The following is a 24892-nucleotide window of genomic DNA, read 5'->3' on the forward strand; positions in this document are numbered from 1 at the left end:
AAGATCATGACCTGAGCCAAAATCATGAGTCAGCCGCTTGCTGACTGAGCTACCCAGGTGCCCCAGCACCTGCCCCTTCTAAATGTGATTTCTATTCTTCTGGGCTTGGAAATCAGGTATCAAACTTGTCTGAAATATGTGTTTAAAAAAAAAAAAAAGATTAAATAAGCTCTGTGTGAAGACCTGCAACAGTTTTCAAACATTTTCTTCTGTGATGTGTAAGACACGTTCTCCTGGGCCTAACCGGGGTGATGTGTGATCTCCCTGGCTCAAGCTACAACTCTTTATTTCAGAAAATGAGAAAAACATTACCATGTTTTCGTGTGTCAGAAAGGTAGAGTTGAAAACAGTCAGACTAAAATATGTGAGCTTTAGTGATATTTATTCTGGAGTCTCTGTGTCTTTTTTGGTTCCCTCACTGATTCCAGGGAGGGGAGGTTGTTGGCAGGCTGCTCTTGGGCAGATGAGGTGCTCTGTCTCTCTCAGCAGAGCCACGTGGGGGGAACTGCTGTCCACCCAGGAGTCAGACCCCAAGAACCCCTGTCTTGAGGGTTTGACATGGTTTTAGGCACAGAGATGATAATTCTGGCTTTTGTAACATGTTAGAAACAAACTATGTGAAATGCTTTTATAAAATCCATAGAACAGTATCTTTCCAAAACACCTACTTTTGACACTTGCTGCCTAAAAGCCTTCTGCACTGCACTCCAGGCTCCTCATCAGCAAACTCCATACCCTTCTCATCTCGTCTCTCCCTGCTAAGCCCCATGCACCTGACCAACTGACCCAGTCAGGCTATTAATCAGTCCCTGCACATATCAGGTACTCTGTCCTGCATCCTGTAGCATTCTCTCTTCCTAATGTTCTTCCTCCCATTATAAAAACAAAAACAAAAAAACTCATATTCTTTGAAGATGCAAATCTCTTGAGATTTTGCTGTATTCTTTCCAAATACCCATGCAAAATTAATTGTTGCCCATTCTTCTCTCCTCACACAGAGCTCTGTATCTGCCATATTATAATGTCTATGAGCTGTGTTTCACCACTAACCCTGTGGTTCCTAGCAGCTTGCCCAATGCCTGGCATAGGAGCTGCTTGTTAAGTATTCATTGAGCTAGACGGATGAATGAATAAGTTCATGAATGAGCAGATGACTTGTCTCTCACTGAATTATGACATCTTCTAGGACAAGGTCCAGTTCATTTTGTATTCCAAGCAAATGTTTGTCAACCAAGGTCCAGACTTGGGTAGGGCCCTAGGGGTCATGTGGACCACCCCTTTATTTATCAAGAGGAAAAGAAAACCAGAGAAGTCATCTGAGTGGCCCCAAATCACACAGCAAATTAGTAGTGGAAACTGGGCCAGAACTTGAGTCTTTTCCTCCCCTCCTCAAGATGCCGTATAATAAAAGCCACAGTCATAATTGGCTAGTATTTACTAAGCATTTACTATGTGCCAGGCCCTGCACCAAGTCCTTTATGGACTATCTCACTGAACTCTCACTTTGGTCTAATGATTATCCTCATTTACACATTAAGAAAATGAAGCTTAGATGGGGCAGCCACTCTGGAAAACAGTATAAAGTTTCCTCAAAAAGTTAAAAATAGAGCTATTCTATTACACTACTGGGTATTTATCCCAAAGATAAAAATGTAGTGACCTGAATGGGCACATGCGCCCCAAAGTTTATAGGCCCAATGTCCACAAGAGCCAAACTATGGAAAGAACCCAGATGTCCATTGACAGATGAATGGATAAAGAAGATGTGGTATATATATACAATGGAATACTAAGCAGCCATCAAAAAAGAAATCTTGCCATTTGCAACAACATGGATGGTGCTAGAGGGTATTATGTGGAGCGAAAAAAGTCAGTCAGAGAAAAACAATTATCATATGATCTCACCATACGTGGAATTTAAGAAAGAAAACAGAGGATCATTAGGGAAGAGAGGAAAACAATTAAATAAGACAAAACCAGAGAGGGAGACAAACCATAAGAGACTCTTAAGCATAGGGTTTCTGGAGGGGAAGGGTGTGGGGGGCTGGGGTCACTGGGTGATGGGCATTAAGGAGGGTACCTGATGTCATGAGCCCCGGGTGTTATATGCAACTGATGAATCACAATCTCTACCTCTAAAACTAAGAATACACTATATGTTAATTAATTGAATTTTAATTTTAAAAAGGTCAAAAAGAAGGAAAGGAAGGAAGGGAGGGAGGGAGGAAGGGAGAACAAGAGGCTTAAAGTTGGTAAGTAACTCACACAGAGTCACCGAAGAGATTAGGCCAGGGCTGGTCCATGTTCTTTCCCATGAAGCTATGCTCACTTGTATTTATTTTCTGAAAGATCTTTCCATCCCTATAGACAGGGTACCCAAATGCCTGTTTAAAATCTGGCATTTGTGAGTCAGCAACATCCTTTCTCCGTATCCTACCTGCCTTTCTGAGCATGTGCGCTTGTCAGCAATCCACCAGGGGTTGGTTTGACTGAACACAGAGAAGCTCCTTGCATGGGATGGAGCGTGAGCCTCACAGTGCTTACCATCGTACGTCACGTAAGGGACCTGGAAGCCCCTGGCACTGTTCCCTTCGTTGGACTTGAACTGAATCCACAGCTTTTTTGATCTAGAGGTGAAGGCGATGGGCCGTTCGTAGGTCTGGCAGGTCTCATATGTTGTCACAGAATTGGATGAAGCTGCCAAGGAAATTTGGAGGGGGCAGGCTTCAGGACTCATCCTGAGCAGACAGACAGCAGCACTCATCTTTGCAAACACGCCATACAACAAGTGATGCTCAAGAGCTCCGCAGGCCCTGCTTTGCCGTCACAGGGGTCAAAGCCCTGGAAATGGAGAGGACCCAGCTGGCGACCGCAGGCCCCCAGGGAAAGCTCACTGAAATGCCCAGGGCTGGACAAACAGCAGCAGCCCAGGCCCCAATGCTCCCTGCGGGAGTTGCGGAGGGGCCCTCCGATTCCGGAGCTACCTGCTGCCATCCAGAAAGAATCGCCCCCTAAGACTGGGCAGGCAGGGCGGGGCCCACTTCACAGAGTTTATCTCACGTAACCCTCAGAAAACCATAGCAAGTTGTGTGGTGGTTAACTCATTCACAGAGGGTTTAAGCACTTGCCCAGGGTCACTGAGTCAGTATGTGGCTAAGTCAGCATTCAAACCTACACCTGACTTCAGACACTGTAACCACTAAGAAAGAGGGGCCAACACACAGTGTCATTATTTCTCTCAGCGCTTTATGAATATGAACTCTTTCATTCCTCACGATGACTCTATAAGGTAGCAATTATTGTTATCCCCATTTTAACAGACAAGGAAACTGAGTCACAGAAAGATCCAGAATATATCTCCAAGATCACAGAACTAACAAGAGGTGAGGCTAGGTTCCGATCCAGGCAGTCTGGCTGCTGGGTCCGCTCACTACACTGCCTCGAAGTTGTGTTGATGGTGGCATCTCTCAGTGGACACTGGGTCATGAGCCAAGATGGGAGAACAGTCCCTCCTGGCTGGACTCTGACCTTAGCTTTTGTCAGTCCCCAAGCCCGAGTGGCTTCCCATGGTAAAGCACGTGGTGGGGTTAGCCTTTTTGAGCTTCACTGACTCTCTGTGACCTTGTGGAATAGAGTCCATGGTAAGGCCAGTGGGGAAGACTGGCCTACAGAATCACTACCTCTGGGGTTCAGCAAGAAGCCTCAAGAGGCAAGGGGCCCAGCAAAATTGCACAAATTTTTTTTCTTGGCAAATGCCATAAACTCATGTCCCATTTCTGTTCTGATATGGAGGTGACGCCCTAGACTTGCTGCTCACATTTAAAGCTGGGGAACAGGCCAGCAGGTTTCCCCACCAGCCTTAGAAGGGGAGGGGAGCTGAGGGAGGGGACGCACAGGTTTTCCGCATCACCAGGTAGTCTCCACAGTCGTCTTCTATGGGCAGGAAGATCTCAGGGACCACAATTAAGATTCGGCGTTTGGGCGGTGGGTTGATGGTCCATGTACACTCGGTGTTGGCTGGGTAATTGCCTGGGTAGTTTGGGGATTCAATGTATCCGGTGAAATCTCCCAGCTCCCCTCCACATCTTCTGTCTGGAAGGGGAAATGCCATGAGTCATGAGGGCACAACACTGTCATGGCCACCAGCAGCTCAGCTGATGAAAGCTGCTACATCCTATGGTCATCGAGGCATGGGGCCTGCAGATGGTGCCATTGTGGAATTAGTGTGTCCTGTAATGCCTAGGGCCCCCCAGGGGAGCCCAGCTACACTAACCCCCCTCACAGAGCTCACCCTACTGAGTCCCCCTCTGAATTACCATTTTCTCATTAACTTGAAGGTGATCTTGAACAGGCCCTAGTGAAACAAAGGACAACTTCAGTTTTCAATATTTTGTTTACAAATTCTAAGTGCCAGGGGAACCCATGACACAGAACTTCTAGGTCTGTCAAAACAGGAAGAGCAGAGCTTACTGCTAAATAGAGGACATTTGACCCCTTCCTAGAGAGCTTGGATGAATTCATGATCGCTGTTTTCTTTCTCTTGTCTTTCTGGTCAAGACCATATTTTATTTTTGGTGTGGAAGAGAATTCCAGTAAAGTATCAGACAATATCGGGCATGTTGGATACTCACCTCTGGGAGAAACACACACATTTGCACATGCGCACATACACACACACACACATATACACACACAACCAGCTCGCCCATGTCTTCATTCACTGAATCTTCACTCATCCAACGTATGTTAGCAAAAGTTCTGGGGGGTTCAGAAATGAGAAAGACACAGTCCTTGCCCTCAAGGAGTTTACTGTTTAAAACTGTCAGTGAATGTGTACAAGAGAGGATATTGAAGGGACTATCTTTCTCCTCTCTCATTGTAACTGGGAATTATTATTCCCTTTAGGAAAAAAATAGTCTTTTCTTCTTGGAAGAGGGTCAAGTGGGGAGAGCCATGGAGCTCAGAAATCTGCCTTCAAGTGTGATGGACCTTCTGAGGATCTGCGCCATGTGGCTCCTAAGGGTCAACCAAGGGTGGGGATGGGAGGGCAAGGAAACTGATTCCATCTGAGTATAGGGAAAAAATCTTCTTCTTTTTAAGATTTTATTTATTTGTTTGAGAGACAGAGAGAGCATGAGAGGAGAGAGGGTCAGAGGGAGAAGCAGACTCCTTGCTGAGCAGGGAGCCCAACCCAGGACTCAGTCCCAGGACTCCAGGATCATGACCTGAGCTAAAGGCTTTCATTCAACTAACTGAGCCACCTAGGCACCCAGGGAAGAATTTTCCAACACTGTGAACCTCAATCCCAAATTCCTCCAGTGTGGGGAGACTTCCTTGCTCCCCTATACCACTGTCTGACTGACACTAGGTTAACTGTGATTTACTTCTGACCTCTCCTGGAGAATTTTCCATAATGATTAAAAACCAGTCAACCAGCCAACCATGTGGCAAGTCCTTGAATGATCTGCTTCCCCACTCCTATAGGATATAAATCCAACTCCTTTGTGTGGCGTCCAAGGCTTCCCTTATTAATCTGCCTCAGATTCCCCTCAGATACTCCATGGTCCAGGTTCAGGGGTCTCTTCCCAAAAAGCCTTTCACTTTTCCGTGTCTGCTCTTCCTCACAGCTGTGGTCTTAGGTATAAAACTCTTTGTCCTGCCCTCTCCCATGCTTTCCATCAAAACCTTCTCATGCCTTCCAGAAGCCTTTCCTTATCTCTCCAGACAGAACAAAGTGCTCTTTCCTCTGCAACCCCACAGCCTGTCTACAGGGCCAGGGACTTATTCTGCTTGTGGTGTCTAGCACATAACAGGTCCTCAAACAATGTTTGCTGAACTGAAATTCTGCCCCTGAGAGGGAATGTTAGCAAGGGAGGGAATGTTAGCCTGTCAAGGTGCCTGGAGGAGCAGCCAGGATGCACACGGGTGAGTACCTGGGGGCCAAGCCTGGCTCTCCTTTAGTGCTGACCTGCGGTGCTGGGAGCTGGGATAACAGTGTCCTCATGGCTCTTGGTGGACGTGAGACCCTGGCCCCAACACCCTCCCCACCAGCGTCAGGTAGACCCAGGCACTTTCCTCTGGGCCAAGACTTTGAAAGACTTAGAGAGACCTACCTTTACACTGCGTTATGTTTGTGGAGCCATCGAAGTCAGTGGTAGTATTTCCTGGGCAAGAAACACAGTTATCTTTTCCAAATTCAGGTTGGTATGTCCCTGCTGGGCAGCGAATGCATCGGTGAGTGGTGGTGTTGTAGAAATGTCCAGGTGAACACTGAACTGTGCGGTGGGGGGAGAGTGGAAGGAATGAAAAAAAAATAAATAACAAAACTGTCTTTTCATCATTGGTGACATAAATTGTATGCCCAAACGAAGTACTGCTTTCCTACTAATCTGGGGCTAATCAACACTTAATTCCCTAAATAGCCGGCTTGGGTGGGACTTGTGACTCATGACGCTGAGAAAAACACAAAGGGAACAAAGTACAAGTGTATCTTCAAAGCGTTTACAGTGCCTGCGGTCAGGCCTAAATGAGCACAGCCCAGGCTTTCATACACAGCTTGCTTGTGGGTCGTGAGCTTGCCAAACTGATGCCGGGCCTAGGGCCGGGCCGGGGCCCCAGGAAGAGGCGGATTTGGGGCTCTGGAGCCAGGTAGGACCTATATGAGAGGGGAGCTCCAGGGAAAGGGACTGGGATGGAGAAAGGCTGGAGAGAAGGAGCCAAGAACCTATTACACAAAACCTGCTCACCTCTCCCCAGACCAGCTGCCCCCCACCCCGTCTGCAGGGGCCCAGGTGGCTGGGGGAGAGCACATCTAGGGAGTTCCCATGCTCTCTGTACTTCCTGCAGGGGCAGATGGAGCTGGGCCCTGACCTCCCCGCTGCTGGGATACCACACAGGGCACTCTGGGCCTCCGGGCTTGGTTGGAGCTTTACCGGACTCCTGTGGTTCTCAAGAGGGAAATTCCATTCCGGAAAAACGCAAGCTGCCAAGTCCTCACCTCTGGTTTCACAGTCCTGGAAGGAAGTGGCTCCCAGGTGTTTGGTGGGGAGGCCTCCCCCACAGGGGAAGCAGGAAGTGCGGCCGGCCTCAGGCTGGAATGTGCCCAGGGCACAGAGCTGGCAGGGTGCAAAGCCATCTGCAGAATATTCCCCAGGTTGGCACAGACCTGGGGAAACCAATGACCCTAAGTGAGCAAGGCCCCTGGGCAGACCCCTTCCCGTCTCTCTGTCGATGAGCTCAGAAGTGGGTCAGCCCCATGGCCCAGTGCTGACCTGAGGTCCCACCTCAGGGAGAGAAGACCTGTCCTGCCCCACCACTGCCCCTGAGCCTGTGAGTGCCGATGTTTACATGCAGGGCTACAAAGCACAGTGCAGAAATGGAGACCAAGGAGCCCAGTGTTAATTGCTTCCACAGCGTGCCCCAGGTCTGGGTTTGCTTAAGATTGAGGACTTTGCAGTGCCCAGCCAGTGCCTGTAGTGCAGGAACCCCAGGGAGGGCCCTGGGCTCTGGAATCATCTGGTAGTTCAGCCCGGGAGTGCACCTTCACACAGCAACCATGGGAATAATTCACGTACTACACGTTGCTCGATGCTGGGCATAGGTAAGGATTCCATAAATGTCAACAATTGTTATTATTACTAATATTATTGTTACTACAAATATATCTTAACAAGGCCACATACAAGTGTAAATAAATGCCCCAAAGCGCTTCCTCATCAACCCTGCAGTTGGACTGGGGGGAGGGGAGGGGAAGATCGAGAGGGGGAGAACCTCCTGCAGACTCCCCGCTGAGTGTGGAGCCGGCAGCCTGGCTCCGTTGAATGACCTGAGCCGAAACCAAGAGTTGGACACACTGACTGAGCCACCCAGGTGCCCCATGACTTTTAAAACATTTGAAAGGTCCTGCAGTTGAGTCTGGTGTGGTGTAGGTGGGGACTAAAGCTGGGGACTAAAGCTCTGGGAGTCACTGGGAGGAGAAGCAGGGGCCACGGGGCACCCCATGGTCTGTGCCATGGACATCACCTACAAACCACAGTCTTAGGTCACACCTTCTATTTGAGCCCACAGAGCCTCAATATAGCTCGCCCTTCTTACATTTAATAAAAGGAAGACATTTGTTAATAAAATTAATGGGAACCAAGCCCATAAAACCTAAGTAAGCTTGGCTCCAGAGTTAACATTTTATAAGGGACATTAAAAACTCTTCACAGAATTCTAGCAAAATAACCAGATGGATACTCTTTAAAAATCAATAAGGTATGAATTCAAGACCCAAGTTGGAAAAATACTCAGAACTACCTTCTCCATGTTCGCACCTACAGATAGCCCGCCGTACACGGGAAGGTCACTCCAGGAGATCACTCAGGTCTCAAGTTGTATTTATTTACAGTGAGTACAGATTGCAATAGCAACACCTGCACCTTTTCTTCTGCCAATGTATTCTATCAGCTTTTCATTTATGTGTTCAAGTGAGCATCAGTCCAGCATGTGTTGGGCACTGAGGTAGGCACTGGAGAGCTAAAGATGAAGCCAATATGGTCCCCACCTGTAGGAAGCCCAAGGTGCAGTATGCACTGTTTGCACTGAAACGCCACTTACGCCTTCTAAGTAATACTGGAGACCAGGAGAATAAAAAGGGGCAGATGGAACCCTTACCTCCACATTTGGATACATTCCAAGCTTCTGGAGTCTTCAGGGCTCCAGGATTTTCTGGTCGTGAGCAAGGTTCGCATGTGATTTGTCCTTCTTCATTTTGGAAGGTTCCATTTGGACACAAAATGCAGCGTTCTTGTTCTCCATCATAATATGTCCCAGCCCTGCACCTGACTAGCCAAAGGGGGAAATGATCTGGTCAGTGAAGGCACAGAAGCCGAGGAAGGATGATATGAGTGCTTGAGATGAAGGTAAATAGATGACATTGAGCCCACGCTCCTCCACACAAATGCCCTAAATGCGGAGTGTACCACCTTTGGGTTTTCTGTGCCCACCTCTTGCCCTCTTGTCACCCACTCTTTGAGGTGTCCACATGGTCCCTAGACCATGAGCTCCTTAGAAGCAGGGATCACACTAGTCCTAATTATTTTTGAGAACAAGTACTTGACTTTTCCTATTTCACACGGCTGTCAGAACGATTATAAGGTAAAAATACTCACTGAACATAGGCCTAGTGCTTAAAGAGGGTGCTACTAATTCTGGCTGATGGCATTCCTGAAGCCTTCCTAGAGGAGACCACATCTGCGGGGCAACTTAAAGGTGAATAGGATCTCCCCAAGAAGGAAAAGGGGCAGATCACAGAAAGTCATGCATGACTGGGAGGAGAGGGAAGAAAAAAAGGTTGGGATAGATTTTAAAAATTCTTGAATGCCAGGCATTTGGGTTTTCTTCTTCAGGGGGAGGAGCCATTGAAAGAAGAGCAATATGACCAGAGCTGGATTTGAAAAGCTCACTTTCTGGTGGCTATGGGGAGGGTGATCTCGAGAGACTTACCAATAAGCTCCCCAACACAATGTGCTTCATGTTTATAATAAGTTAATATGTTATGAAGAGTAAACCATGGTTAATGTCTCCCAAAAGAATAAACTATAAGGAAATTAATAAACTGTGTTTCTGTCTATATTTCTGGTACTGTTAGTTAAATGTAGATTCATACCTTGTTTTAGAATATGAATATAAAGGAATATGTTTAAGTGGGTTCTCTAGTATCATATTCAGACATCAACATAACCATCAAAAGAGCCTTTTTAATGGCTAACATTTACTGAGCACTTACAATCTCCTGTTCACCACACCAAAAGCTTTACATATGTGATCTCAATCATCCCTAAAAACAACCCTAAGGACCTAACAACCCTGAGGAGTTAGGTGCTGTTATTAACTCCATTTTACAGAAACAGATATTTAAGGATGTTAAATAATTTGGCCAAGGTCCCACAGCTAGTCTATGAAATACACCTACAGTGAGATGAAGAGCTTTGAATTTAAGGGGGAGAGAGGTCTTCAGCGAAAGTGTGGACTGAATCATAATTCAGGACTTTGCCAAGGATTCTCTCTGTGGCCTTAGGGGAGTCTGACTGGAATAAACACAGTCTCTTTTTAACTGAAACTGCTGAGAAACAGAAAACAAAATATCACATGATAAAATTAGCTATTACATCTCTTCAGTCTCTGTGAGGGCGATACATGTGTTCACACTATCTGACGAAGGCAATCTGCATACACACTTTTAGGGTTAAACATGGCCAAGTTCTCTATTACCATTCTTACAAATGTCTTTTCTTCTTCTTCTTCTTCTTTTTTTTTTTTTTTTTAAGATTTTACTTGTTTATTTGACAGACAGAGATCACAAGTATGCAGAAAGGCAGGCAGAGAGAGAGAGGAGGAAGCAGGCTTCCTGCAGAGCAGAGAGCCTGATGCAGGGCTTGATCCCAGGACCCTGGGGTCATGACCCAAGCCGAAGGCAGAGGCCTTAACCCACTGAGCCACCCAGGTGCCCCTACAAATGTCTTTTCATTATTCACTTCATAATCTTAAAAAAAAAAAAAAAAAAAGCTCAAAACAAGACTTTTCAAAATCATAAGCTAAAATACATCACATTTCAAATATTAGGCCTACAGCTAAATGCAATCAACCAATAAAGTCTACTCTAAAATCTAACATTTTAATGCCTTTTTATGATGTTTGGATTTCTGTCATAATATTCATGCATCATTTTTATTTATCATATTAAAAAAATTAGAAGTGAACGAAGCTCTTGCTATCTCACCAAACAACACTGTAACAAGTCTGATGCACAGACCTGTGGCGGACAGAGCCTATAATTTCAGACCTGGTCTCTAAATGCAGTCTCCCTGGATAGTGGTTTCCCTGATGACTCCGTTTCAGCTCATCTCCCATGAAAAGTTGGGCTGAATTATATACTAGGAATTCATGACTTCTTATCCCATGTCCCACTTGGCTCTCCAAGGGCCCACAGTCCAGGAGGAAGAGGATAACTCCCTCATGGCTCTATGGGGTCAAGTGTCCTGAAGGCTGGCAGAAAGTAAATAAAACCGAGGCTATCCAGATCTCCTCTAGCCAAGCCAATGCTATTTCTGTAACATTCTATTGGCTAACGGGAAAACGCCAGATGATGGCGATGATGTCAAGCCTCACTAACCCTAACCTGGAGTCAGATCGCATGATCGTAGTTCCTCTGGCGGAACATGGGTCCTCTCCACGGGTGTGCCAGCATGGCTCTGGTTCTCCCTGGAAAGCGTAACTGGATGGGCTCCCACTGCTCCGGGCATCTGCTAGCTTCATTAGAAGTATTTATACCCCGCAAAGACATTTCGAGGTTACATTTTGAGAAGCCTCACAATGTCCCATATCTGTTGCAATTTTCCAGCTGAGCAAAGAGCTGAGAAATGCCCCCTCGGGCCAGCCTGCAGAAGGGAGGGCACCTGCTCTTTTTTCTCCCCATGAAAGTCTCGCTTCACAGAAACAAACTCACATTGCTGTTCACGGTTTCCATTTTCATTCCAGAAAGACCTACGGAAATCATTCCTGCCAAGCACCTTCCAACTTAATTTCTTTCGCAAGGTAAAGATGAGCTAAACAGCAAAGAGGAACTCTGAGAGATGCCTGAAAGCTGCTTTTTGCAAATGTGCTGAAGATCTGGCCTGAAGAGACCTCAATCACGCGTTCCAGTTGGTTCTCTTTTCTCCTTGAGCAGCAGCTTGTTTTGCTGCCCTAAACAAAGGAGTCAATTGCCCCTAAACACTTCAGGATCACAGCAAAGCTTTTGTGTGTCTTCAGCGACCATTAAAATCCCATTCTCGAATCCCACACAGCTGTTTTCTCCCTCTCTTAAAAAAAAAAAAAAAAAAAAAATACAAGAAAACTTTTCTGATGCAAAAGGGAGAGACTGGCAGGGACCAGGATTAATGTTGACAAAGAGACCTGAAGGCTCACCCTCTTTTCAACACCATGGCCTTTGAGTATTTCAGGCTATGGACAAACACTATGGTCTCTCTGTGGCGAAGATGGTGAACCTAATAAAAGAGGTCACTCTCTAGCATCTGACTGTTTTCTTAAGAGTCATGCCTTGACTTCTGAAGGAAAGCCACAAGCAGCCCACGTGGATTCCCAGGGTGCTCTGGAACCGCTGCTTTGTCAGAGCTCAGAGGCTAGGACCACAGAGTAGCCTTGGGATCCTGGTTCAAAACCCTCTTAAATGAGTGTTTCAGGGTAACAGGGGAGAGCAGCCCCTTGGCTCAGAGGCTGAGCCATCCTACCTGTCCAGGTTTTGGGTGTGTGTTCAGGTTTGCTAGAGTTGGGGCAGAGAGCTGAGTCCAGCCTGCCGCCTTCCTGGCTGGGTTCCTAGGGCCTGCCATGTTCTCATCATATCTAGTTAATGGGGGCCGAGATGTCACTTCCTTGCGAGTAACCCTTCTGCCCTCAATTTGAGTATTTCCCCAGACATGTGCCCTTGCCCTCTTTTCTCTTAATGTGGGTAGTTATCCTTGAGATTTCACCTGTTGTCCCTATGAAAATCCATTAATTCCATTTAATACTTAGCACTGATTATGTGCAGAGTACTGTTCTGAATGTAGCTGGAGCTACCACACAGAAGTCAGACACGGCCCTGCCCTAAAGGGATTCTCATTCTAGTGGAGGATATGGACACAAATACAGAGTAGAATGCTACTGAGAGGTAAGTATGATGAAGAAAAGCAAAACAAGGTAAAGAAGGGACGGCAGGGTGGTGGGGGTGAAGTCCATGTGTTTGTGGTCTCAGAAGAGTGGCCAGGCTTTCCTCTCTGAGCAGAGATCAGACTGAAAGGAGCGAAATGATCCTGCAATGGTATTTGCTTAATAGCAAAAAATGCCAGTGTAGGAAGAACAGAGTGGAAGGGCCAGGATGATAGGAGAGGAATACGAAAAAGCAAGCAAGGGCCAGACGATGTAGGTTCTTGAAGGTCCTGGTAAGGAACGTAGACCTTACTCAAAGCGTGTTGGAGGTTTTACGTAGAGGAATGGCCTGGTCTGACTTATGTTTCCAACAGAACGTCTGGCTGCTGTGCGGAGAACACAGGGAGTCAGGCAAGGGTAGGAAACAACTCAGAGCCTGTCACAACAGACTGGGCCCAGGAAGTTGGTGGTTTGGCATAAGAGTCGTCATGATGGAGGAAGACAAAACTACCTAGAGTCAGAATATAATCTGAAGGCAGATATGACAATTTGCTAATGGACTGGGTGAGGAGGGTGACAGAATGAAAGAGATCGAGAAGAATGTGAAGATTTTTCATTTGAGCAACGAGATAAATCGAGGTGCTGTTTACTGAGATGAGGGAGAAGCAGGTCTTACTTGAAAGGGAGGGAAGAGGATAAAATGTTTTGTTTAGAACACGCGGAGTTGAAGATGCCTGTTGGCCAGGCGAGTGCTGATACTGAGAAGGCATTGGTTTTACCAGGGGTCTCCAAGGTCGAATACTACACCTCGGGGGTTTATGAAATGATCCCCTGGGTGTGGGCAAAGCCTTTTCATGCTATGCCTAGTTATTTTTACCTAAAAATAAGAAAAAAGGAAAGGTTCACTGGTTCAGTGTATGGTGTCAGACAGGTCCCTCCGTCAGTCCACATCTCGTGAGGCATAGATACACATGAAGATACAAGATCTCCAAGGAAAGAAGGATGGGCATTCCCCAGCTCTGGAGGTGGGAAGGTCCTGACTGCTTGGCTTCTTTTCAATGTATGGAGAATTGTAATTTGCCTGGTTGAACAGGTCTCCGGATTGTATTATCCACCTTCAACCAAACTAACTGGTACAAAATAACCAGCAACTTGAGAAAATCCTGCAAAAACCCTGGCCTGAAGGTACAACCAACAATGCAAGCCCAGGTGAGGGGCAGGGAAGTGCCGGGCAAATGCAACTTTTACTCCAGGATGAGTTCTTTGTCAAATATCACAACACAGAAACAGAAATCAGATCTGACAAGAGCTGAGACAAAACACCAGCAATGAACAAAAAGGTTATTTGAAAGATGGATTTAGGGGCACCTGGGTGGCTCAGTGGGTTAAAGCCTCTGCCTTCGGCTCAGGTCATGATCCCAGGGTCCTGGGATCAAGCCCTGCATTGGGCTCTCTGCTCAGCAGGGAGCCTGCTTCCTCCTCTCTCTCTCTGTCTGCCTCTCCAGCTACTTGTGATCTCTGTCTGTTAAATAAATAAAATCTTTTTAAAAAAATTATTAAAAAAAAAAGAAAGATGGATTTACAACCTCTACTGCTAGCAATGGACCTTGCCAGACTATAAATGTGGTACCTAAAGATGCGAGCCAGTTATTTTAAATTTTTTGTTTAATCTGTATCTCCTTTTAAAATCATGTACGTAATACATTATCCAATAGAGCAGTATGTAGTTTTTAAATAAGTAAACACTCATAAATTCAAAAATATTTTACTTTGGGGTGCCTGGGTGGCTCAGTGGGTTAAAGCCTCTGCCTTCGGCTCGGGTCATGATCCTGGGGTCCTGGGATCAAGCCTGGCACCAGACTCTCTGCTCAGCAGGGAGCCTGATTCCCCCCTCCCCGCCGCCTGCCTCTGCCTACTTGTGATCTCCGTCAAATAAATAAAATCTTTAAAAAAAAAATTTATTTTCAGTGTGTGTGTGCCAGCGCATGGTGGTGGCAGTGAATGAGGTCAGGTAGGACAGCGTGAAGGACTGAGCCCAGGGATACCCAGTGCTGAGAGATCAAAAATGAGGGGAGAACCAACATAGGAAATAAAAAGGGAGCAGCTCAGGAGGCAAAAGGAGAACCAGAAGAGTGTGCTGTCTGAACCCCGGGAGAAGAGGGTATTTCTGGGAGGAGGAGAGGGTATCCCCAATACTTGAATGAGAGTCAGCAACTGAGTTTGGTAACATAAAGGCAGTTAGAAACCTCGGGAAAAACAGTTTCCCGAGATGCTGGGAACACAAACTCCAGACTGGCTAGAGCGGAGGAGAGAATGGGAGGGGAGGAAGCAAACACAGCGAGTTTAGACACTCTTTTAAGCAATTTTGCTCTACAGGGGGTCAGAGAAATGAGGCAGTATCTGGAGAGAAGCATGAAGTCAAAGGAGGGTCTGTCTGGTTGTTAAGACAGGAGATAGGTTGGTGTGCTGTTGGCAATGACCCAGGAGGGAGGAAAAATGCTGAGCTGAGGGGTCAGTGGGGACAGCAACGGGAGCGATGTTCTTGAGAAGAGGAAAGCAGATGGGCTCCAGAGACCAAGTAGAAGAGCTGGCCTTGGTCGGAACATGGGCTGTTCATCCATTTTAAGAGGAAGCAGGGTGGAGTATGTGTGGACAGATGCAGGACAGGAGGTTTGGTCTGCACGTGATAAAGTCATTTCCCTAGATTCCCAGAAGCCCGTGGACATCACGGTCTGGAAGTCTTGTTGCAACTTAAACTCAACGTGCTCAAGGGGGCTGCTTCCCTTCCCTTCATTGCCCAGTTATTTCTACCCCTCTGGCAAACAGCATCTCTGCTCCCCCGGTCACCAAGCCTCCAACCTTTGCAATCCAGCCCGTAGTTATTATTCCAGACCGTTCCTCCCTGCTCCATCAGTCAGTCAGCTGCAGCATGCTGCAGCTGTGTTCCCTTGGTCCATCGGCTAATCTCCATCCCTGTGGCACCAGAGTGCTTTGATCCTTGCCATCTCTAGATTCCTCCCATAACCTTCCAACGACTTCCCTTGACTGTGTTCCTCCTTGCCTCAGCCCTGTCCCAGCCTACCGTCAGACTCCCCTTCCTGAAGTGCTTCTCTGACTGCTTCCCTCCCTGACTCCAGAGTCTCCTTGACTTGGCTCCCGGCACTCCTCTTGGTGTCTTTGATTCCGACCTCAGTCTTCAGTCTCCTTTTCTGCATCTGAATTTTTTTTCTTCCTTGGGCTTTCTCTCAAGAGCCTATTTTTTCCTGCTTTTCCTATAAATCTTTTCTGATTATTTCTTCTCCAGTGATCACATTCATCCAACCATTCAACCAACCCACAGGCTTTCTCTCCACGCCTCCTGCATATGAAACAGGGCCGGGTGAGAGGAGGGACACGTGGGAAGCAAGGAATGGATCAGAGGCAAAATCAGAAAACTCTGAGCTCAGCCCAGCTCTTTCCTCTTCTAAGTCCCCAATCTAATTTATCACCAAATGCTACTCGCATTTCCTCCTAAATATTTCTAGAATCTATTGCTTCTTTTCTAGTCCATCTAGTCCATCTCTATTCTAGACCACGTCTCGTGCCATCATGTTCTCAACATCTCTCATGCAAAGCATTCAGAACCTTCCAAGCTAGGTTTTCTGCCTCTGGTCCTAACTCTCAATCCAGTAAATGAAATTTTGCTAGAATTCAAATACAACCTGACCCATTCCCTGATTCAACCCTCTCATGGCACCTTGTCACCTAGATATGAAGCCAAGACTCCTTAGCAGCATACACAAGGTCTCTCATGACCTGCTGTGCTTCTCCTAGAAACCAAGCCGCCCACCACATCCCCCCTTGGGCTCAAGGTTTAGTGGTACTGAGGTATCAATCACCTCCTGGGTCCACCTTGCTCAGTCACATTCCCCAAGGCTACTCCTCTGCCTGAATACTCCTCTCCATGGACGCGCCACCTGTGTATCCCTCAAAACTCAGTTTAGTCTCCTTCTCTCTGGGGAAGACTTCTCTAACCCTTCCCTGGGAGGACCAAGTGTGACTTGAGAGGGATGTTGTCCTTTTTATATTATTATTATTTTTATTTATTTATTTGACAGATGGAGATCACAAGTAGGCAGAGAAACAGGCAGAGAGAGGAGGAAGCAGGCTCCCTGCTGTGCAGAGAGCCTGATGTGGGGCTTGACCCCGGGACCTGGGATCATGACCTGAGCCGAAGGCAGAGGCTTTAACCCACTGAGCCACCCAGGCACCCCGAGAGGGATGTTGTCTTATTTATAAAGGTCTCCTCAGCACCCACCACGGATCTGGCCCATGGAGGGTTCTCCATACAAGTGCTATTGGAGTTAGATACTCACATGGCATAGGCTGTACCCAGAAGAGAAAGCATTCCCATTGAGAGAGTTAGGAACACAGGCTCTTGAGACAGATCTGGAGTGGAAACCCCGGCACTGCCTCTTACTTGCTGGGTGACCCTGGGAAAACGCCTTACCTCCCTATGCCTTAGTTTCCTTATTTATTAAAAAAAGGCATGATGCAAAATAGACTTACAATGAGGATCAAATGAGATAATATATGTAAAGTGCTTAGCACAGTGCTAAACACACTGTAAGTGCTCAATAAATGTCAACATTTTACTAAATTATATTTTGTTTTTTTGTGGGTTTTTGGGAGGGGTTAGAAAGAGAGAAAGGTAGTGAGTGCTATGAAATGTGTAAGCCTGATGATTCACAAACCTGTACCTCTGGGACAAATAACACATTATATGTTAATAAAAATAATTAATTTAAAAAAAAAAGAAAGAGAGAGAGAAAGGAAGAGAGTGAATGGGGTGGGGAGGGGCAGAGGGAGAGGTTAGAGAGAATCTTAACACAGGCTCCATAACCACAGAGTCCCACACAGGGCTCAATCTCACAACCTTGAGATCATGACCTGTGCTGAAATCAAGAGTCGGACACTTAACTGACTGAACTACCCAGGTATCCCCTAAATTCTTTTAATCAAAAGAATTTCCTACCCCATTTGTGTGGTAAGTATTGGTCTAATATTGGTTTATATTGCTAATACAGACTTTATATCTTCCATGACTTAAACAGAAAAGAAAATTTCTGCCTGTTCGATTGCAAATAATTTCTCAATTCTGAAAAAATTAAATAGAAAATGCCTGGCTCATTCCTGCCTCAGGCCATTTGCACCTGCTGATCCCTCCTCAGTCAGAATACCCTCTGCCCCCATCAGAGCTTTACAAGGCTAGTTCCTTCTCAGTGAGATCAAATGTCACCTGCTCTGAAAGCCTTGCTGAACACCTGTGGGAAGTAATCCCTCCTCCACTCTGTCCTTTTCTGTACTTTTATCTTCATAATACTTACAACTTCTGAAACTACCTTTTTCTTTACTTTTTAATTGTCCATGTCCTGTAAGAATGTGAATGTCATACAGGCCGGCTCCCCACCCTTTATGTTCTCACTGTTTCATCCCAAGATCAGAGTAGCCCAGAGTGGTATCTGAATATATACTGGTGGAATTAATTTTCCTCAACTGCTGCATATGGAAGCTACTGCTCTTGAGAGTTGAATTAAACCCTCCCAGTCTCTCTCAAGAGCCCAGGCACAAAATGCTTTCCTGGTTTGCCAGCTGCCTGGCTGTGTCTTCTAAAAATTTTAGCAAGTTTTAAGAATAATCAAATATAAAAATACATATTTAGGCAAGTACAGACCTTAAATAATTCACCCTTTATGAAGGGATATAGCTATGAAAGAAAAATAGAAATCCATGTCATCATTAATTTTTCTTTAGATATAAAGGACTTTAGGAATTACTATGGACATTAAGGAATTTGTTCCTCAGAGAATATAATCACTAATTTTTTTCCATCTTGCTAGAATTGAACACAGATGATACAAAGGTCACCTGTAGCAGGCTATCCCCAAAGTCCTTAAATACTAAATGAATGAGACCTTTCTATGCAAAATGATTATAAAAAGAGTTTAATTGGTCAGAAGTGATTATGTTCTTTGACAAGACTTGGGACTTTAAAATTAATTTTTAAGTGATACTGGAAAAACAATTCAGTGGAAAAATAGGCAGAGAATGTGGATACTCTCAGAATGAGAAAACCAAATGGCCACAGACATATGACAGCATACTCAGTTTTACTAAATAATCTAAGAAAAACAAGTTAACATTTGACTATCATTTTTGCTTATTAGATTTGCAAAAATTAAAAATATCAATGACAGGGCACCTGGCTGGCTCAGTGGGTTAAAGCCTCTGTCTTCAGCTTGGGTCATGGTCCCAGGGTCCTAGGATCGAACCCCACATCGGGCTCTCTGCTCTGCAGGGAGCCTGCTTCCTCCTCTTTCTCTCTCTCTCTCTCTGCCTGCCTCTCTGCCTACATGTGATCTCTCTCTGTCTGTCAAATAAATAAATAAAATCTAAAAAAAAAAATCTATGGCAAGCCACCCATCTTAGCAATAATGTGGGACAATGAGTTCTCAGCTACAAGGTTGGAGGGAGTCTATAGAGGAATGGTCTTTTTGCAGGATAATTTGGCAGCAAAGTTTTAAGTCTACATGTCTTTGACCCAATAAGTGGACTTCTATGACATTTCAGACATGTTGGCCACATGCACACACACAAAAAATCTTCACTGAAGCATTGTTTGTAGTTTAAAAATTAGGAATAACTTAATTAAATGTTCACCACGGGGGTGTCATTAATAAATACCAGCATCTTAGAACAAATACGGACTAGGAAGCTTCAAAAGGAATAAAGTAATTCCTCTATTAGAAGAATGCTCATGATCCACTCTATCATTAGACACAACCCAGAACTATTCAAATTGTATTGATATATATTTTTAAGGTGGGGGGAGGGGCAGAGAAAGAGAGAGAGAGAGAGAAAGAGATAGAGAGACAGAGAATGAATCCGGAGCAGCTCCAGGCCCAGTGTGGAGCCCAATGCGGGGCTCGATCTCACAACCCTGAAATCATGACCTTAGCTGAAATCAAGGGTCAGATGCTTAACTGGCTGGGCCACCCAGGTGCCCCATATATTGAGACATGTTTTTAAAATATGGTTTCTTCATAGGTAAGCTGATAGCTGCCGAAGTTATTCTTTGAAGATGTAAGTCAGAAACCCTGTTACTGTTCTGCTCAAAACTCTTCACCGGCTTTGTTTCTCACTCAGATTCAGAGTCAGAGGCCTCACCCGGCTCCCCATTCCCTCACCATCTGGCCCCTGGCGACTGCTCTGACCTTCTCCCTTCCCCTCTCTCCCTCAGCTACCTTTCTCGCCTTCTTTCCCTTGCCTCAGAGCTTTTGGTACTTGCTGTGTCCTTCACCTGGACTCTTACCCCAGATACCCCCATAGCTTGCTTCCTTCCATCTCTCACATCTGGTTCCGAGTGACTCTGCAACAACCACAGTCCCTGACCATAGTCTACGTTTGGGGGGGATATATTCCTCCTCAGCCCTCTCCCTGCCCTGCTACTTTCTAGTCCCCTTCCCCGTTTACCCCTCATATGCCCTTACTGCCATCTGCTCCACAATATAGTTCCTTTTTTACTGGTTTGTAACCTGGCTCCCTCTTCCTAAGATTTTTACCTTTTTGTTTAATTACTGCATTCCCAGCACCTAGAATAGTACCTGGCACACAGTAGGTGCTCAATAAATATTTACTGAATAAATAAATAAAATCTCATTTTTACATGTGCATGAAAACAGATGGAAAAAAAAATACATCGAACCCACTGACAGTGATTCTTACCAAAGAATAGGATTAGGAGAAATTTTACCCTCACTGTATACGTTTCTGTATCACTTGGAACATACACTATTTTGGTAACTGGAAATGAAGTAAAAAATACTTCAAAGGAAAAATGTAACCATTCCATCTGCCCTTCCAGTGACTTCAAATGCTTTGGGGGGATCCTTTTGGCCGACGCTGAAAATAATTTTCTTTTTTTTTTTACGATTTTATTTATTTATTTGACAGAGAGAGAGAGAGAGATCACAAGTAGGCAGAGAGGCAGACAGAGAGAGGGGGAAGCAGGCTCACCACTGAGCAGAGAGCCAGACGTGGGGCTCGATCCCAGGACCCTGAGATCATGACCCGAGCTGAAGGCAGAGGCTTAACCCACTGAGCCACCCAGGCACCCCGAAAATAGTTTTCAAAAAGAGCTACCCTAGGCATAGCTCCATTGTATGTACCATCCAGAGTTCAGAAAATACCAGTAAACTTGGTCTTTATGAGGTTCTAAGACCAGTCAATACTCCAGGAATATAAAGAATGTTAGATACACTCCCTGCCCCTGCACACTTACTCACTCCCTAGCCCTTGTCTTTCTTTTATCCTGTGTAGAATGCAACTTTCTTCTTTTTTCTTAATTGAAATTCAATTATACAACAAATAGTACATCATTAGTTTTTGATGTAGTGTTCAATGGTTAGTTGGGTATAACACCCAGTGTTTATCACCACACATGCCCCCTTTAATACCCATCACCCAGTAACCGCATCTTTTTAATTAACATATGCAACCCCTCCTTATACACGCCTCCTCCCTTCAGCAGGAGGAAGAAATTTCACTGGTAATTCTTTGTGCTGTTTTCCCTACATGGTAGAATCTTCAACACTGCAATCAGACAGGGTGAACGCCATCTGGTTCCATGGGGCTACAAAAGTCATCCATTGCTAGAGGGAGCTCTTGAGACAAGACGCATTGCCTCTCAGCAACAATCCACGTTAACTTAGCATGACAAGCATCTCAGGACACATTTACACACACAACAGCCACAGCATCTTTTCACAAGCTGTCATGGTCATGAGGCCTCTGTGAAGTAACTCCTGATCCTCATTCCTGGGACTTTTTCCCAGGAGCACAGTCATGGTAGTATTGGCAATACTCTAGTTTTGCCTGATTTCTTAACTGGCCACGGAGGCTCCCTGGCAAGGCTGCAAGGCCTCTCGCTAACAGGACTGCAAATGCAGAAGGGGCTCCAGGTTAGCTCCGAGGGGCCCGTGGGAAGACTGACCTGCCTGTTCCAGATAGCTTTCTGCAACTCACCCTGAAAAGTAGGTTAGCAACAGCCAACTCTCATCACCGCTTTGGTATGGAAACTGGAACTCTTAGAATTTTAAACGAGAACAAACCAACCAGCTGGGTTGTTTCTTTCTTTCTTTCTTTCTTTCTTTCTTTCTTTCTTTCTTTCTTTCTTTCTTTCTTTTTCTTTTAAAGAGAGTCAGCTAGAATAAAAGTCAAGACTATTTGAGAACCAGCCCCTGGTGGACAATTACACTTGATTTTACACTTGATTTTTACTACAGTTTGGCAAAGCAACAGATTTGGGCTAAGGGATTATTACTGACAAGTCTCCTGAATGAGTGCCTTGGGCTCAGCTTTGCTTCTTCAGAAACACAGGCTTATTACTCCTTAGCTCAAGCCTCACTTCTAGGGCCTTCTAATGACGCTTGAGAAAGGACATCAATTTATTCTGGAGGGGGCTGGTTATCCAAACGCACCTTACTTGGGTCCAGAGCCCAGGCTTTGGAGTCAGATCGTCAGTGTGATCTAGAGCAAAAGAACCTGTAGCCCCCTGAGCTCCGCTTCATCTGTTAAGTGGAGTTAATAACACGAGCCTAGAAAGATGACCATTTGGGTTGAATGGGACAATGCAGGTACCATCTTAATGTTGTACTTGTGTCAGATGAAAACTCAAGAAATCATTTCCAGGATTATTAAAAAGTGAGACTATAAAGGGATTGCCTACAACCTCCCATAAATGCCCAGAACAAACAAGTCTCAAGACTGACCATCCTAGAATGTCTTGCCCAGGTTCCCCTTGCCTAGAACTTTATGAGCTGGTATTGTTCAAATGCTGCGTCTCAAACATAATTCTGAAACACACACACACACACACACATGCGTACACACACATGCATGCACACACACACACACACCCATATATGGTACTGTCACTACCGTAGTCTTGGGCTGAAGCTCAGAGATCGCATAAGGCTGCCAAGTGGCCTCCAAGACTTGCCTCTGCACAAAAATATGGACAGGAGACTGTTCAAGTCTGCCAGCAGCTGGGCCAGAGGGAAATGATGGGAACTGACAGTGGGGCATGCAGAAGGCTCATGGGTGCCTCACACCTATAGTCCTGCCCCTGCCCAGGACCACAGTGCTCTAAAGACCACTGTCCCTCAGATCCCTTAAGGTCAGCACTCCCTCTTCTCATCACCCTACCTCTTCCTTTCCATTCTTTAATTTGGAAAATGTTTATTAAGGGCCCACGACAAGCCAGACACTGTGCCAGGCAGTAGGGAGCTCCTGGTCCAGCAGACACAATAGGCCCCAACATGGTGTTCCTGAATGACAGTGGGTGTCCACAGCGTTCTCCGCTGTGAGCCCAGACAGGGAGAATGGGCCACACTTTTGGTGACCCCAAGTCTTTACAGAGCTCAAGACAGTTCCATTGGCAAGAATATCCCGGCCAGCCGGTCACTCACCACATTGGTTTCCTGCGCGGCCCTGACCCACTCCACAGGACTGCACTCGGTGTTCAGGTGTCCTGGGAGACTTTTTTGCCTCTTCCAGGTCCATGCCTGAGAGCTGGAGGTGAAACTGCTCCCTGTTGGCAGCCTTCCGGAGTGCACGGATGGCTTTCCGGAGCCGCTTCTCTGTTCGTTTGACGATACAGCTCAGGTCACAAGAAGCTATGGAAATAAGAGGGATGGCTGTGGGCGAGGAGGTCAGGCTAAAGCAGTGAGGACGTCCAGACCCACTGCAGGACCCACCAGCAACACCCGCAGCTCCCTGAGGACAGAATGGGGGAGACCCGGGGCTGGGCACCTTGCAGAATGGGCAGCATTTGATTCAAACAGAAATTGGTTGACCAAAATGGAATCTTTGAGTTTTTAGGAAACAGATGATACCATGAGGTTCCAAACTAATTCAGTTTAGTTTGGGAGTGAAAAAGAAAAAACAAAACAAAAAAACAGGAGATACTTCAATGGTTGCATTACTTCCCCCGCCCCCGCCTCCCCCCCCCACCCCACCGCCAAAGAATGATGAAAAGTGAAAGGCAAAGGAACAAGGAGCAAGCTGGGAGAAGCCTGGCACCAAAGACTGTTTTCAAACCAACCTGTCACCTCCTTTTGGTTAGTTTCAAGTTCAAACTCAACAGTGATAAACATTTCCTTAGTGGTGCTTGGGCGGCCAGGGGCTCCCGGGACGTGCTTGCTGGAGCTGCATGTAAGGTTTGCATAGCGGAAGCTCTCTTTTACTGAGCTGTGCTTCTCTGTATGAAGAAACAAAATGATCGGAAGCCAGATCCTGGCAAAGCACTTGGTTGAACATTCGCTAGAGCTCAGTAAACATTTCATTAAAACAACTCTCAAGGGACAAAGTGATTAACTCCAGATGCCAAGACGCTGTAAGCCTCAGCTTGGAGCACAGTGACATTTTAATTTTGAAGAGCCTCCTATATAACTTAACAATTTAGCTCTCAAGAATGATTTTCATGGATGAATGCTGGATGTGTGCAACTGACCAGCCCCCTATGTGGAAAACAGGATGTGGGGTTGCCTTGCAGTCCTAACTGATGGTCTGCTAAGGTGTGCTTGTGTTCTCACGGTTGGTTTCCTTAGAGCCAGACTGTGAAGTACCAAGCAGGAGCTGAGGCTTTGAACAGGGAATGAGCACAAGAGTGGAAAGGAAACCAACTCCTGCTTTCAGGCAAACTGAGCTTGGAGTAATTCCAACCCAAAGGGAAGCAGGAAAGCACATTAACAGTGATGTCTCATTTTGGAATAACCAGGAGCATATACGGCAGAAGGCATCTAGGAAATCAAAGAGTGTCATGAAGGCATCTAGGATGGGAGGAAGTGTTGCATAAGGCAGGGCTCTGCACAACCCCATTCCAGACTCTGGCCGTCTCTCCCCCTATCTCCGCTTCCAGTGGATCTTTTAACTAATGACTGTGAATCCAAACCAAAGAGCACTTCTGTGTATCATCCACACAACTGACCTGTCTCTAGTTTAAACTCTTTATTCAACTGAGGTGTCATCTGTATCACATTCCTCTTCAACATTACAAGGCTGTTCAAAGCAATAAGTCATCAGGAGCCAAAGGAAGGAGGGGGCAAATTAATCCTACCTCACCCTACTCTCGGAAAAGTCCCCTCACCTTTTCAAAAGGCTAACTTCAAACCTCAAACTAAAC

At 45.9% G+C, this 24892-nt stretch overlaps 1 protein-coding gene across 3 annotated transcripts in view; it reads right to left on the reverse strand.

Annotated features, from left to right (window-relative positions):
• Positions 1 to 24892, reverse strand: part of SCUBE2 (signal peptide, CUB domain and EGF like domain containing 2) — a 68836-nt gene that overhangs the window by 4112 nt on the left and 39832 nt on the right. For 2 of the 3 annotated variants that reach the window (XM_032357954.1, XM_032357953.1), the window contains 7 exons: positions 23813 to 23968; positions 23178 to 23384; positions 8656 to 8826; positions 6998 to 7165; positions 6114 to 6275; positions 3895 to 4092; positions 2545 to 2697 (listed from right to left, as the gene is read on the reverse strand). In XM_032357954.1, the coding sequence (XP_032213845.1) occupies positions 2545 to 2697; positions 3895 to 4092; positions 6114 to 6275; positions 6998 to 7165; positions 8656 to 8826; positions 23178 to 23384; positions 23813 to 23968 (1215 nt within the window). The remainder of the gene's footprint in view (positions 1 to 2544; positions 2698 to 3894; positions 4093 to 6113; positions 6276 to 6997; positions 7166 to 8655; positions 8827 to 23177; positions 23385 to 23812; positions 23969 to 24892) is intronic. The other variant, XM_032357955.1, reaches the window with a different exon arrangement.

Source organism: Mustela erminea, chromosome 9 (assembly GCF_009829155.1).
Source record: "Mustela erminea isolate mMusErm1 chromosome 9, mMusErm1.Pri, whole genome shotgun sequence".
In the NCBI taxonomy this organism is placed as follows: domain Eukaryota; kingdom Metazoa; phylum Chordata; class Mammalia; order Carnivora; family Mustelidae; genus Mustela; species Mustela erminea.